Source organism: Talpa occidentalis, unplaced genomic scaffold (assembly GCF_014898055.3).
Source record: "Talpa occidentalis isolate TD23 unplaced genomic scaffold, MPIMG_talOcc4v2.1 talOcc4.7, whole genome shotgun sequence".
NCBI lineage: Eukaryota > Metazoa > Chordata > Mammalia > Eulipotyphla > Talpidae > Talpa > Talpa occidentalis.
The window spans coordinates 5588440-5603806 of NW_023605083.1; the positions used below are offsets into that span (position 1 = coordinate 5588440).

The following is a 15367-nucleotide window of genomic DNA, read 5'->3' on the forward strand; positions in this document are numbered from 1 at the left end:
ACCCCTCAACCCTCCAATTACGGGGACACTCAGCCCCCAGTTGCAGCCTATTGGCCCGCATTACATTCCCCCATGTGTAGAGTCCCTAAGTCTTACTGAATATCCTTTGCCTCCTGCTTTCCTTCTCTCTTCCCTCTGCTTTCGTCTCCCAGCTGCCCCTGCCCTCCTCTGGGTCCCAGCATTCCTACCATTCTTCAGAAAGATGTAGAGAAGGATGATGCGGATTTTGTCGTAAGTGCTGACATTTGCGTCCAGGAGGATGGGGACAATGGCTCTCATGGGGTCCTTGATCTTCTCCCCTTCAGCATCCGTGCCCATGGCCAGGTCCTGCAGAAAACACGTCACACCGGCCCCATTTCTGATGACAGCTTGGATAGACCGTGACTAGCAGAGACTGGTGGCCCACAGCATCTGGGGTGTGTCTTGGTTGGGTACATTCCTCTCCCCACACTTCCACCCTCGGGCACTGTAACCTGCACAGGTGTCACCAGCAGTGTCCCCACAGCACTGGGAGACGTGATGAGGGCCCTAGGTTGCGCTTCCCAAAAACGGAAGTCACAGTGAGCTGACGCCTGGTTCCCTCCAGGTGCGAGCGAGTGCACCTGTGCCGAGTCCCAGGTGAGCCTCCGTCTGGTGGGATCTAGAGCTACCGCCCTGCCAAGGGGCCAGGGATGCGCTTCCTACACATGAAAGCTTTGTGTCCAAGGGGCCTCTGCCTGCTAGACTCTCCCCGCTCTGCCTCCTCCGGCACGGAAGGTGTGCAGTTTGAGTTTTAACTACTCCAGTTTTTTAGCCTCTATGTTTTGTTTTTTCTTTTTAAAGATTTATGTATTTATGCATACAAGGGCTGGGGTACAGACCAGAGATGCAGGGGATGAGAGGATTCACCAGAGACAGAGTGGGGAACAGAACAGGCAGATTGACAGAAATACACTGCTGAGGGGAGCAGCGGGGAGGCAGGAGAGGTCTGCTGCGCCATGTGGGTTGCTCCCTGGCCGGCCGGGGATCTAACTCATGCTGCAGAGACTGCGGATTGCTTCACAGTGCGGTGCTTCACCCCTTGCGCCACCAGGGAGGCCCTAGCCTCTGTTTTCAGTCTTGCAACTACTTCTAGGGTGAGGAGGAAAAAAATGAGCTCCCAAACCTTCACATCTGAGCCAGGGAGATGGAGGAGGCGAGAAGGGCTGACACAAGAATCGAAGAGTGAGTGAGCACAAGCTACCGGCTCCATGTGACAACTCAAGTGAGAGTCAGGCCCTTCTTGGCAGGCACAGAGAGCAGCTCAGCCTTTCAGCAAAGCAAGGACCTCTGTAGCTGCAACTTCCTCTGAGCTCTTGGGAGGCTGCTGGGGTCCCCACTTCTCCCTCTAGATCCCAGGGGTCTGTACAACTATGATGCTGAGTGGGTGGCTGTCTGAGTCTGCGTCAGAGGAAGCGGGGGCCTGTTCTGAGCCCCTTCGACTCCCATCCCCTCCCCAGCTCAACAGAAGTCTGTTCAGCAGGACCTGACTCTTAATTCTCTCTAATGTCAAATCTAATGTAACCCGTAACTGAGGACTAGGGAGTGCTTCTGAAAAGATTTAAGCTTCAAGGACTAACCACATCTTTAGTGGTGCAGTATAACCTCTGCTCTGGATGGTCAAGTTCTTCCTGTGAGGATACGTCGTATTTGACTAGGTCGCCTGTGACATGGAGAGGTGTGAGCAGGGCTATTTCCCCTGAAAAAAGGGTCAGTGAATCTGGACACGTCTTACAAGGCTCAACTGAGCCCGTGAGTCTCAGCTCACACCTCACAGAACTTGGGCTGGTTTCTCTGTGAGAAGGGCTTTCCACTGAGGTATCAGAATCATTTCATGCTCTTTTTCCTCAGAAGTCAGACTTGCGGAATGGGGTGTTGGGACTAGTGACTCTACATAACACCCTGGAAAACTTGGGCATCTTTGTTACTGTCCTATGCAGGACAGTGAGGAAAATGGAGAGAAACGGACACTAAACAAGCCAGGGCAGAGAACTCAAACCCAGAATTCTCAGAGGACCGTCCTACAGGGGTCGGTGGAGTGATAGCAACTGCGCTGTCCTCAGCCCGAGTGTCCGGAGCAGGTCTGGCCACGGCAGCAGGACACACATCAGAACGGGAAACCCAGCCAACCCTGTCTGCGGAGGCTGGGCTCCAGCCTCCTGCATCTTTGGAAAGGCAGGCATGCAGGACCCAAGAGCACGGGAGTGAGCTGACCCCTCCTGTCCCTACCATTGGCGCCAGACTCGAGACAACACATTCTCGCAACGTTTCCAGCTCTATTCCTATGACTCTGCAGGGTGTTCAAGGCCAGATATTAACACTCAGCTGGGATAGCGGGCCTGGCAGAGAGAGAAGGGAGAGCGCCCACCTGCTCCACGCGGCAGAGTTTGTCCACGGTACCCTGGTAGTGCTTCATGCAGTCCTCCGCGAGGTGCAGATGGGTTGAGTACTAGGAAGAAGCAGAGTGTGAGACCAAAGTATCCGTGGTTGATTCAGCCCAGGTCCACAAGCACCTGCTGTGTGTCAACAGCGTGCTGGGCACCAGGGAGTCCACAGCCTCACAGAGGAGACCACGCTTTCAAGCAGGTGTCAGGGGAGAGGGGACGCCCTCTGGGGGCAGGTGATCCCTCCCTCCAGAAGGTGGAGCCTAATCCCCACACTGGAGTGTGAGCTGGACTTAGTGTCTCTTCTAATGAACAGTGTGGAGGAAGTGACACCCAAAATTAGGTGGCCCTAGCTCTCTGTGCTGGGTTACCCACTCTAGAGAAGCCAACTGCCAGGGGGTGAGGAATAGGATCAAGAAAGGAAAAAAACGAAGAGACTAGAAGGTGATGTGAAACAGACTGCCCATTCCAGCCTTTCATTTTTTACTCATTAAAAAAAAAAAAAAAATGAAGATGACTAAAGTGAATTAGTAGCAGAGGGGGCTTTGAGCAGTCTTGCCAGCAGTGTGCTCCCAAGGATGGCATCCACCAATTTGGATGGCCCTACCTTGCTGAGTTCCTTCTGGTACTGGGGCATCTTCTTCAGCATCTGGGACAGGTCCCGCATGGTGGTCTGTAAGGAAACAAAGGCACAGCCTCACTCCATTGTGAGGCCCTGATCTAGAGGCCACGTGGGGTGGTGAATTCTAATTCTGCCACGAGCGAAAAAAGGTTTCCTCTGGCTTAACATGAATCAGGACCCAAGACAGTAAATATTAAGCCACAGAAAGCAGCTCTCTGGTGTCAAAAGACAGGACTCTCCAGGTCTCCATCCTGAATACAAAAATAAGAACCCACCTCATGGGTCTTAGGGCGAGGAGGCCCCTCCCTGCTCCCAGTGGGAAGCGGGGCGGGGCGGGGGTAATCTAAAGGGCGTTGGCAAGTTAGTCAGGTTTACCTTCTCTCCAGTGTTCATTCTCTTGCTAGAAGAAAAGTCTTTCAGAGATCTGGTGACTTCCCTGGAAGACAGAGGAGGCAGCTAAGGTTCAACGCAGCACCAAGTGCCTCTATTAGACGCTACAGAAGTAATGCAAGATTCCTGCTTTGGGACTGCGTGGTTAATTTCCCGCCAGTAAGGGATGCATTTCAAGTGATTTTCTAGAAGAAGAAAGATCGTTTTCCTTACTATCAATACTATTCTAAACCAGTGGTTGCAAGGTGGGGATTTATGAGATGATCCAAGGAGAGGAAAATATTAGAACAGCTATTGTTTCCTTTACTTCATTCATCCTTTTCAAATTTTTGTCAGCAGCTGCCCTGGGGAGGGGCACGTGTTGGGGAGGGGAGGCATGCACCGGGGGCTGGAGGGGGCGCTTACTGGGACACCTCTGCGATGTGCTTGTGGCGCAGGGCGATCCACAGGTCATCGTCCTCGTCCAGGAGCACCTCCTTCACCCGCGCCTCTCCAATGCCGCTGGTCTCGTACCTGCAGAGGAGACACCCCCTGGTTATCAGACAAGGGCTCCCCATCCTCGGCCACCTGACGGGCGCTGGCTCCAGCAGTCCGCAGCATCTGCACAGACACACCGCGGCTTCCGGGCAGAGAGGGATGTGTCTGCCAACCCGCTTGCAGTTCTCTCAAAATGCCCAGGTCAGCCGATCTGAGCTCCCACGTCAGCTGGCTCAGGTGAGAGGGTGGTTACAGGTGGGTACAGAGCGCCCTAGAAGGAAAGACCACATTTGTTCCCTTCTGGGGAAGGACCGGGGATGTGTGGCACCTAGACTGCGCTCACAGGCCCCTGCTGCAGGCTCAGCTCCATGTGGAACCACCGACACGCGAGGGAAAGCAAGAGGGACCGTTGTCAGAGGGAAGCAGCGGAGATTCACCTGGGGCTCAGAACCTCCCCTTGCACACCATTATCTTCATGATCAATGGTATAAAATAAATAACATGAGAGCAATACACCCTGTTTCCATGAAAAGGAAAGTCAGGTTTTAGAAACTGAGTTTTTGATGGCTACCAAGAACAAAGTCGCTTATAAAAAGAAAAAGGAGAACAGGATCCTCTGAAGATAAAGTTCAATAACAAGCTCCTGTTGATATATTTTTATCCTATTTCATGCTCTGTAACTAAGAAGCTGCAACTCTGAATAAGACACACTCACACACTTGGATTTGAGTCAACAAATCCAAGCAGCCCAGTGGGGTGACTGGGCCCGAGCAGCAGCTGTCATATTCCAGTACACCCGCGTAGCCAAGGGGCTTCCTGCATACCTCAGTTTTACAGTGGTTCATGTCAAATTTACGCAATGAAAATGGGAAACATTAAATAACGTTCTGGTCCTCCCCAGAAGGGGGCGTGGGTCCTGGCAGCATCACCCCGGGGGCTGCATGTGCACCGGGGAGATGGCAGCGGTGTACCTGCTTTCTCCAAGGTTGACCACGGCCCCTTTCTTAAGCCACAGGAGCCTCAGCTGTCCACAAAGATGCGCCGCTCCGCCCTGACACTGCACTTACTTGTACACGTCGTTTTCAATAGGCAGCAGGTCGTAGCTCATAGCCTGGAAAGTCAGCTCGTGAAGGACGGGGGAACTGGGGTCAAAGCCTCGGTCCAGGATCAAGAGCTGGGAGCGCGCCTTGTCGGGGCCCTGGAAGGAAGCACAGGGGCAGCATTTCTAAGGTCCCGCAGAGCCCCAGCTTGTCACTCCCTCAGCCTGCACGGCCCTCTCTTCAAAGGGGCACAGCAAGGGAACGTGGAGGCAAGACCTTCAGATGACACAGAACAGCTGACTCACTGCTTGATGAGGACCCCAGAAACCATCACCTGGAGCCCACGCGCTTTATTGACCTCACAGACAGGGCGCTTCTCACAATCTTCTCTATCAGTAAAACAGGAAGGGTTCTCTGAGCACAGTATCTTTATTTTTTTTTTTTTTTTTTTATAGAGGCACGTTGTTTTTTTTTTTTATTTATTTATTTGTTTGTTTGTTTTGTTTCTACATGCACTGGGTACAGTCAGAAGCGCGGGAGGGTGAGAGAATTCACCAGAGCCAGAGCGGGGAGCAGAGCAGGCAGAAGGACCGAAGTACACTGCTGAGGGGAGCAGCGGGCGGCAGGAGAGGTCTGCGCGCCATGTGGGACCCTCCTCCAGTGGCCTGGGAGCAGCCAGGGATCGAACCGGCGCTGCAGAGGCTGCGGGCAGCTTTGCAACCCAGCGCTCAACCGCTGCGCCACCGGGGAGGCCCGAGCACAGTATCTTTAAATGAAGGTGTTTGCATGGCTTTTTTAGACATAATGCCACCACACACTGCACGGTGCAGCATAAACCTGTGATATGTACTGGGAGACCAAACACTCCTACAAACTGTATACACACACACACACACACACACACACACACACACACACACTACTATACAAACTCATGAAATCTGAATAAGGTCAGCAATTGTACCACTGTCAATTTTCCAATTCTGACACTGTTCTACTGAGGGGGCATGCAGGATATTCAGAGTTGAAAGGAGGGAAGTCTCAGAAAACACACACATTGGTCAGCCCATCTACACCAACCAGGCTGGGGATCCTGGGAGGCCAGAGCACAGGACAGTGACGCTCACAAACACGGGGGGGCAAGAGAAGCCGGCTGTCCCAGGACTGCACGCGGCCAGCACATGTGAGGGCCTCGTGGCCCAGCCTAGGCTTACCTCCCCCATCGTGGGATCATCCGCTTTGTAGGCATCGAGCTTGTCCTGGATTAGCTGAGCCAGCAGAGCATTGTCCTTGTACTCCCTGACAAGGAGGGGAACACAGGGTGAGGTGGTGCACCCCAACAGTGGCGCTGACTGCTCTTGGGGAGGACGGCAGGACAGAGGGAGACATGGGTTCCCTCTGGCTGGTTCTTTGAAAAACATAATGTATTGCATATATGCACATTATCTGCATAATTTAATAAAACACTTAGCTCAGTATCTGGAACCTAAGTAATTGTCTGGTTTTTTCCCTTTTTTAAACTACCTAAATGGAAACAGAGGCATCTTTCCAAGCAGCTCCAGACAGACAGCCATGAGGGTCCATCCTTGTCCAGAAGCAGGCTCTGAGCCTGAGTCTCACTTCCCATAAGCCATATTCCCTCAGGCCTTGGTTTTCTTTGGTTGCAAGAGACATTTCTGCTGCAGAGCCGGAAAGGTATGAGGGAAAAGCCCTGAAATGCTTCCCTTGGAGCACTGCTGGGGCTCCTCCTAGCTAGACTCAGGCTCAGTGCTAAAGCAGTTATTTCCAGCCCCCTCACTTCCACAGAGGAACTCCAAGCTCCCATTCTGTCGGGAGATAGGGCTGAGGTCCCCACTTATAAACGCCCCCCCAGGGTTTTGTCAGTGCTGATAACAGAGGGATGCCTTCTTCCACAGCTACACGTTCCAGCAGACAGTGTGGCATAGGGACAGGTGACGATGATCCCTGGCACACACGTCCAGGCCCTCAGCTCCTTGCCTGACTCCTGCTCGTACCCCCACCTTCATGCTCCCACAGGCCTGCAGGCACCCCCAATCCAGGGCAGCCACCACAGGGCACAACCCCAAACTGGGCACACCTCATCCAGCCCTATTCTCACTGTGCTAGACAACCAGTCTCCCCCGCTCGCCCATGTCTTCCCAGTTCCACACTCTGCTCCCAGCAAGAGCCGGGTGTTCGTACACAATGCCCTGTGCAGCTCATGGGTCATCAAAGCCAGAACCTGTCCTTCAGACCCAGCCCCATTGTCAGCCTCGTCTGAAGCCATTCTCCACCCTCTTAGCTCAAAGGGCCATGCAGGCGTGCATAGCGTCCTGCCTACCCCCAAATCAGGGGCTTCTAATGGCAGAGGCTGTGTCTTCAGGCTAAGTCTCCCCAGCACTCAGGGCCTAATGGACTGAATGACTTTGTAAAACCTGAGGGCCTTTGGAGACTCGGTCTCTGCATTTTATCTTACTCTGAAACATCTTCTAAAAAGATGGCATGTTTCTTAAAGGCTATAAGAGATGGAAGCTGTGGGAAACCTAGGATGTGGGTGCAAAGGGCTCACACACTTTTGTTATTCAATAAATGAGTATGTGTATTTCCTGCCCTTCCCTGTATGAACTACATCACACAATGAAATTTAGAAAGTATCAAAAACATTGGAAGGATAGTTGCAAATGAGAGACGCTCAAATCTCAGCCCTCTTGAGACAACCGTCAGGAGTCTGCAGGCCAGAGGGAGAGCAGAGGCAGCACCTCGTGCAGGAAGGTGGGCCAGAACAAGTGCAGCCCCTTACCCCCGGTACCGCACAGCCGGGTATTCCTTCAGCGTGGCGCACAGAGTGGCGATCTGCTCTGCCAGGCGCTCCAGGATGGGGTTCTTCATCTGGGCCTTGTGGGGACTGTAGAAGCTCTGGAAGGAGTCAGCAGAGTCCAAGGAATACACCTGAGCATGGAGATGAAGAGACACATGTGGCATTTGCATCCAGGACCAGGAACTGTGGAGGCTGACTCAAGGGATTGAGTCTACAGAACATGTTTTCTCTTATTCTCCCACAGGTGCTGGGTGTCGCCTGCATGCCGGGCACTTGGGAGGTGTAAGTGACCAAAATGTGACTGCCTGAGATTCGAGTGGGGAAAGCAAACCAGAAACAGTGCGCGGGTGTCATCTGGGAGCTGCTGGCAAGTGTATGAGAAAGTGCCTGAGGGCCTGCAGGGAAGACAGTCCTCCCTGAGGGCCTGCAGGGGACACTGTCCTCCTTGAGGAGAGGAAGCACCAGCCGGCCAGGCAGAACTGAGGAGTCGGAGGCCAGAGTGTCTGAGGGACAAGGACACTGGCAGAGGGGAGGTTAGTGTGAAACCTCACAGGCCACTAGCAATTTAGTTTTAATAAACAAGGAACAAGCTAGAAATTATGCTGTGACAAATAAAAGGACTTTCCATGGATTTAATAATCATTTCAGTTCCTCAGTAGTATGTTCTAAGTATTTTTTTTCTTTTTCCTTTTTTTTTTTAATCTTAGATGGCTCTGGAAATTTACATTTTCTCTTAAACTACCTACTCTGCCACCAGCTACCAGCATTCTCTCAAAACCTCATTTCTGTAAAATCTACAAAACTTGAGGTTTTTTAAAAAAGGCTTATTACCCTTCGAAAATAAGTGAAGTATAATATGGTCGAATGTGCTAGCAGTGGGTTTTATTCAGTCCAGGTGGTGACTGCTCATGCAGGAGGGAAGTGGCCTGCCTTCAAGCTGGGAGTGGGCTTTAGGCCAAGAGGACAGGAACACGTTGCCTTTGAATGTTCACACTATATTTTCCACTCCTCCTCTAAGAACAGGTCACCCTCTAGTGTCTGGAAGCTCATCTATGAAGATGAAATATGCCACCATCATCTTTTATCTCTACAAAATGCATAAAAGTCTTGTTATTTTTGTTTTTTAGCTAGAAAAACATATTTTAACAAATCTTAAAATACTTAGATAAAAATGCATATTCTCTCACAAGGTTTCGCCTTTTCTGGTTTAACAATTTGGTTTTCCCCCAAAGGGAGAGGCCTGCTGCCTGACGCCTGGCGTGTGAAGTGTTAATGGCTAATGACGAAGGAGCCATCTGGTCTCCCCGCGTGACTGGCTGAGGTTATCTCTACAGGAAAACAAGTCTCCCTCCAGCAGCAGATGGGCGCGGTCTGCTCCGTCCCGGCCTCTCTTCCAGCCTTTTTGAACTGGTCATTTTTTGGTTCTTTAGGGATTTAGCCAGAAGGACTGAACACAGTAAGCAAGGCTGACACAGGCACACCGAGGCAGGCACACTGGCGGAAAGAATCAAGATAACTGGAGGAGGGACAAACCCCAGAGAAATCCTGTTTCCACCCCATGAATATCCACTTCCAACACGATATTCAGAACCCAGAATCTGAGCCCTCCCTTCCTGCTCTTCCTGCACTCCAGCCCCACCCTCAGAGTGTGCCCGAGCCCTGCTCCAGCGGCGAGGATGCGGGGATGTGGCTTCCTGGCATTCCTTCCTCAGCCTCACCTGCGATTCATATGGGAGAAAAGCGATGTTGATTTCCGTCAGAGTTTTGATGACTTTGGCTGCTCGAGATTTTACCAGCTCATTGAACAGAGCGTCGGGACAGGCTGTAAGAGGACAAGAGAGAAGGGTATCTGGATGTCTGCGGAAGCACTTCCACTGCTGCACATAGGTGGTGCATTCCTTGACTGGGATTCTAAAAAGGCAACTAGAGGGCCTCCCCGGTGGCGCAGCAGTTGAGCACTGGGTTGCGAAGCTGCCCTCAGCTTCTGCAGCGCCAGTTCAATCCCCGGCTGCTTCCCGGCCACCAGAGGAGGGTCCCACATGGCCCACAGACCTCTCCTGCCGCCCGCTGCTCCCCTCAGCAGTGTACTTCGGTCCTTCCGCCTGCTCTGCTCCCCACTCTGGCTCTGGTGAATTCTCTCACCCTCCCGCGCTTCTGACTGTACCCAGTGCTTGTATAAATAAATAAATAAATCTTTAAAAAAAAAAAAAAAAAAAAGGCAACTAGAATGCTCATCCCACCCTAAAACATCCACTGCTTCTAGGGAATAAAAGTAGTGAAAACACTTACAAGTCCTCCAACTTATAGGAAACACAGGGCAATAAAGACTGAAATGTTCAGTGCTAATAATAACCATTTTCTGATCTCAAGGGAGGTACAAAGGAAGATATTAAGCAGGGATTAGGAAAAGCCCTGTCCGGACACAGACATCATACACCGCATGTGTATGAAAATTAAGTAAACAAAAATCAAACCACCGGGAAATGGAGTGCAGGCCATTTGCCAGGAGCGCCAAGGACTCGCTCAGCTTCACGGGAGCCATGTGGGGAGGGAACTGCGGCTTCTAGTGACTCCTCTGGGGCAAGGAAACAGCTTCAGGCTCCCAGAAATGTGTTACTGGGTTATTATTACTCGTGCTGTCCACCCACTACCTGTCAGCCGGGCTCAAATGATATAGCGTTTTTTGCAAGAACCTTTCCCCATTTTCTCAGCAGAATCTTGAGGGTTTTCCCCAGCAGAACACGGGGTAAACCATCACTGAACACTCTCTGGCTATTCAGTTCTCCCCAGCTCTCTTGCTGTTAACTGAGATCCACCAAGATGCTCCCGCATGGGTCCCCCGCACAGACCCTCCAAAGACACGCGAACAGGCATGGGAAAAAGGCGCAGGCGCCACCTGACGTGGAGACCACCGATGGAGGGATCTATGAGGTTGGAAGCTGATGGAAATACATGGCGCTACACTGCTCTCTGGAAGGCTACGCAGTGCAACACCGAGGCAGCGGGGAACCCAGCACTCACCCCTGGCCCTCAGGAGAGGTGCTCCTGGAGACAGGAAGGGCTGCCTGACCCAATAGTGTGTGTGTGTGTGTGTGTGTGCGCCATGTGGGATCCTCCTCCAGTGGCCGGGGAGCAGCCAGGGATTGAACCGGTGCCGCAGAGGCTGCAGGCAGCTTCGCAACCCAGCGCTTAACCGCTGCGCCACCGGGGAGGCCCATGTGTGTGTGTGTGTGTATTTTTGTCTCTGCTGCAACTCATCTTCTGAGGAGAAAATACAAGATCACGACCAACTTGGCAACAACCCTTTACCCCCTGGGGGCAGGAAAGCCACTGAGGGCAGGGGCTGGGCGAGGCTGTCAGCAGGGAACTCACAATCGGTGAAAAAGACGTGGGCAGCCCGGTACTTGGCGGTTGGCGGGTCCTTGAAGTCACTGATGAGCGAGTGCACGGACTGCGGGAGGAAGAGGGAGTGAGTCCAGGGCAGCACGGGCAGGCCTGCCTGTGAGTGCGGGAGCGCAGGCTGCCTTCACACCGTGCACGCAAAATAGCAGGGGCTTCAATGTGCCACAAGCGGCTGCTGAGAACTTAAAATCAGGATTACTTCAGAATTTAGATGAACAAAAGCCTTCTTGGCTCACTGCAGGAGGACAGAGCCCACTCTGGAGTCCCGTAACTGGGATCCCTGGGATCCACAAACAAGGATGCTAGCCAGAAACCCCTAGAGCCCATACCCATGAAGTTCTGGCCACTTAGTTGCATCTGCTGAAGCTCACACATAAGCCAGCTTTCAAAAGTGAAAAGAGAGCATTTAACTAGGGGAACTGACACAGATGAAGTGTCAGAAAACCCCCAGAAAACCATCGACCAGAAAGCAAGGGGGTGGCCCAGGTCTGGATGCTGATTTGAACCCACCCTCCCGTCCCCCACCCGCACGCTAAGAGATAAATTTGAACACTAACTGGATGTCAAGGAAATAAACCTGAAAACATAAAATACCAAAGTTCAGGAGGTTGGATCACTAAGCGCACAGGGAGGATCTCCCACTCCAGAGGGCATGCGAGGGGGACAAGACGCACCAGCCCTGGTTTCTGGACAGCACCTGCGTTTCAGAAAGCTTCAATTCTCCCTGCTTCCCCATTTATGGGCTTGATGCTTAATCCGAGCAGCGTGTCAAGCGCATGCTTAGCCACGCGCCCTTGTCCAAAGCCCCGGAGAGGAGGTACCTTCTCTGACGGAGTGATGAGATACACGGCCTCCAGGCTGGGGAGCGGCTCCCTGCGCTTGTTGATGTCTTCCACAACTAGACAGAGACAGCAGCCACAGAGAAGGAGAAGACACGATTGGGGTCATAAGCTAGAAGCTTAACTGTCCTTTTGACCCCGTTAGCAGGTATCTAACAGCCTCTAGCACCGCATTAGGTGTTAGGGATTTGGTGGTCAAGAAGCTTGGGTCTGGGTCTCTGGGAACTTAATGTCCCACCACCCAGGGTGCTGGAAGGCTCTAGGTCAAGGGAGATGACAGGGATGGGGAGGAAGAGCGGCGTGGCCCAGGGTGGGGCGGGGGGCACTCACTTGTGATCCCCTCCGTCATGATGTCCGTCATCTTGCAGCAGGACGAGAGCATCCTCATGCTCAGCTGGTCCACCACCAGCACCTGAAGCAAGAACAGCTCAGCTGCACGGTGTCCACAGCAACCCAACCACTCACTGCCCAACTATACAGAGGGCCCCGAATCCTGGGCTACTGACATTTCTATGGGCCAGAGGTTTCCCGAGGGACACGCTCACCGCTATCCCCCGCCCAGCCCTACCCTTCTGGGAGCAGAGTTTGTGCTCACTGACCTAAATTAGAGACTTAAAGAAATAAAAGCTTTTATTTTTCATGATAAAGAGAGAGAGAGAGAGAAAGAGAAAGAAAGAGAGAGAGAGAGAGAAAAGAACAATCTCCAGCACCAGCACCCTCAGAGAAAACCAGAGGGGAGAGCGCTTGTTCAGGACACAGATTTCTCTCCAGGGAGAATGACCCTGGTGTCCGCGCGGGGCAGAGAACGGGCGGCAGCGTCACCGGGAAGGGCCAGCACCAGCACCAGTGTCATCGGAACCTGCTCTGCCCAGCGCAGAGGGGACAAGTGAGGACCCGCCCAGTCTGGCCTAAAAGCTTCGTTCCTGCCGTCCCTAGCTCACCTCTTCCATCTCCAAGCAGCCCGCCGTGGAGAGGAAGCGGCGGTTAAAACAAGACTCTTTCTCTGTTCTTCTATCACTGACCTAGCCCGGGTGACAGGAACTAGACACAACCGGACAGAAGTGTCCTGCAGGGCCCCCTGGCTTCTCTCGAGGCAGCCTCCTTAACACGTGTGTGAAACCCACACACTGTGGGCCCATCGCTGATGGCACAGGGGAGCGAGACTCCGGCGGTGGGGATGCGGGTGCTGGCTACACAGACGCTCCCCAGGCCGGGGCCAGACCGCAGGCCTCCTGCTCTGCCAGCTCTGCTGTTCTCAGGCCCAGACAACTGGAAGACGTGTGGGCTCCCGACTGCAGGAGGACTTGGGGTCAAGAGCAGCCGGCATCAGTCTTTCAACAACACGCCGGGAAGTTCAAGGGAGACCGTGGTGTCGCCGCCAGCCCGGGAGCCCCCACTGCCCTCCCGCCCTGCCGGGCACGGCCAGCACCTGGGCTAAATACCAGCTCCACGCACAGCGCGTGCCCAGCATTGCCCTCATGGGGGAGCAAGCTTAGCTGTTGTGTCTTATTTGGTTACAGAGAGGGGGTACCCCAGACAGGCCCCCCTTTCTTTCCCATGACGTGTGGAATAATTTCACCTTCTTCTAGTTTCTGCAACGGGTTGCTGGGAGCATTTTACTCAAATTAGAGCTGTGATGCTGAGATGGCCCCGGGGGCTCTTCAAGGGCCCTTAACTGGGGGTCACAGAGGCCGCACAGTGGCCTTTCTCGCGCTCTGTGGACTCCGCAGGCCTGTGCTCCTGCCCTGTGCGTGCCCGCCCCGCCCCATGGGCACTCGCCTTTAAGGGCCACCAGGTGTGCTCTCACTCACCTTCCACTCTCCCTTCTTCTTCACCTTCTTGATCACGTCATGCATGATCTCTGAGGAAGGGGGGAGGGGGAGGGAGGGAAGGGGGAGGGGGAAGAGGAGGGAGGAGGGAGGGAAAGAAGAGAAAGAAGGGTTAACGCCCAGGGCTGCTCCTGCCCCACAACCCTCCCAGCTGCACACTCGTCACCGTCCACCGCAGAGTTACTCTCCCCAGCTCCTTCACGTGGTGGGTCTCCACCTTCTTGCCCACAGAACTTCTTCACACTCTTAAAAACGAAGGACCCCCAAGAATGTGTGTGCATGGGGGTACATATCTATTCATATTTATCGTATTAGCAATTAAACTGAAAATGTTTAAAAATATGCTTCACTAAGAGCAACAATAAACCCACGGCAGGGCAACACGAACAGCGCTTTAACGAGCGGTGACTGTATTTTCCACAAGACACTTGAGTGAGAACACCGCGTTGGTTTACACTTCCGCGACTTCTGGGGCCGGGCCCCACCCGCAGCAGCTGAGCTCCCCCAGCCACGCTTCTGCCGGGACCCCTCCAGCGGCTGGGAAACTAAGAGAATGTGAGGGAAAAAGGCAGCAGCATCTTAGTCAAGGTATGAAGACAGCTCGGACTTCATGGACTCCCTGGAGGGTCCCGGTGGGAGAACCGCCACCTCAAGTTAAGTGAGTAAAACGCTGTGAAGGTCCCCCAAGTCACATGAGCCCCCTGCAAACTCAAAAACGGATGTGAAGAGCAGTTGTGATGTACTTCCGATCCCAAGCACAGCTGTGGGTGCTCTCACCCCCAAACCACCAGGCAGGGAAAGTGGCTGGATCTGAGGTCTATCTCTGAGGTAAAACCAACAGGGCGAGCTGATGAGCTGGGCGCCAAGGACGAGAGGAGACGGAGCGACTCCCAGGTTTCTAGCGTAGGCAAAGACAGCACGAGAGGGCGAGAGCTGAAATGGGGGGGGGGGGCGGGGGGGCGAGGCAGGAGAGACCTGGCCCAGGTAGGAGGCAGGAGGGCAGAAGGAAGGCAGAGCGCCGTGGGCCTAGGCGCGGCTACCGAGAGCAGGTTAGCGGCGCGGAGGGAGAGAGAGGTGTGTCTGTGTTCAGAAGGCAGGTGCATATCTTCCCAAATATGGGGAAAAATAAATTACTAAGGAGATTTAGCATTTCTGGGCTCCACTAAAAGCTAATCCAAGGTTCATGGGTGTGAATTTAAAGTGGAAGCAGTGTAGCCCCTCACCCCCAACAACGGGTGGCTGCCCAGAACAGGCCAGAAAGGGAAGAGCAGCTGGTTTCAACCAGAGTTAGAATTTCCCCAGGTGTTGGGCCTCCTCTGGTGGCACAGGCAGTTGAGCTCAGGGCTATAAAGCTGTCCCAGCCTCTGTAGAGCGGGTTCGATGCCGGCCGGCGAGGGTCCCACATAGCGCAGCAGACCTCTCCTGTCTCTCCCGCTGCTCCCCTCAGCAGTGTATTTCATCAGTCTGCCTGTTCCGGTGTCTGGTGACTCTGTCTCTGTCTCTGGTGAATCCTCTCACCCTCCCGCGCATCTGGCCTATACCCCGGTT

The 15367-nt window shown here is 53.4% G+C and overlaps 1 protein-coding gene across 3 annotated transcripts in view; it reads right to left on the reverse strand.

The window, feature by feature from the left end:
• STXBP1 (syntaxin binding protein 1) overlaps positions 1–15367 on the reverse strand; it is a 51796-nt gene that overhangs the window by 14980 nt on the left and 21449 nt on the right. For all 3 annotated transcript variants that reach the window (XM_037494987.2, XM_037494986.1, XM_037494985.2), the window contains exons 2-14: positions 13802–13851; positions 12321–12402; positions 11973–12049; positions 11122–11200; positions 9468–9571; positions 7732–7880; positions 6146–6230; positions 4959–5089; positions 3820–3927; positions 3400–3460; positions 3010–3075; positions 2387–2467; positions 189–327 (exon numbers count right to left, since the gene is read on the reverse strand). In XM_037494987.2, coding sequence (XP_037350884.1) covers positions 189–327; positions 2387–2467; positions 3010–3075; positions 3400–3460; positions 3820–3927; positions 4959–5089; positions 6146–6230; positions 7732–7880; positions 9468–9571; positions 11122–11200; positions 11973–12049; positions 12321–12402; positions 13802–13851 — 1212 coding nt within the window. The remainder of the gene's footprint in view (positions 1–188; positions 328–2386; positions 2468–3009; positions 3076–3399; positions 3461–3819; positions 3928–4958; positions 5090–6145; positions 6231–7731; positions 7881–9467; positions 9572–11121; positions 11201–11972; positions 12050–12320; positions 12403–13801; positions 13852–15367) is intronic.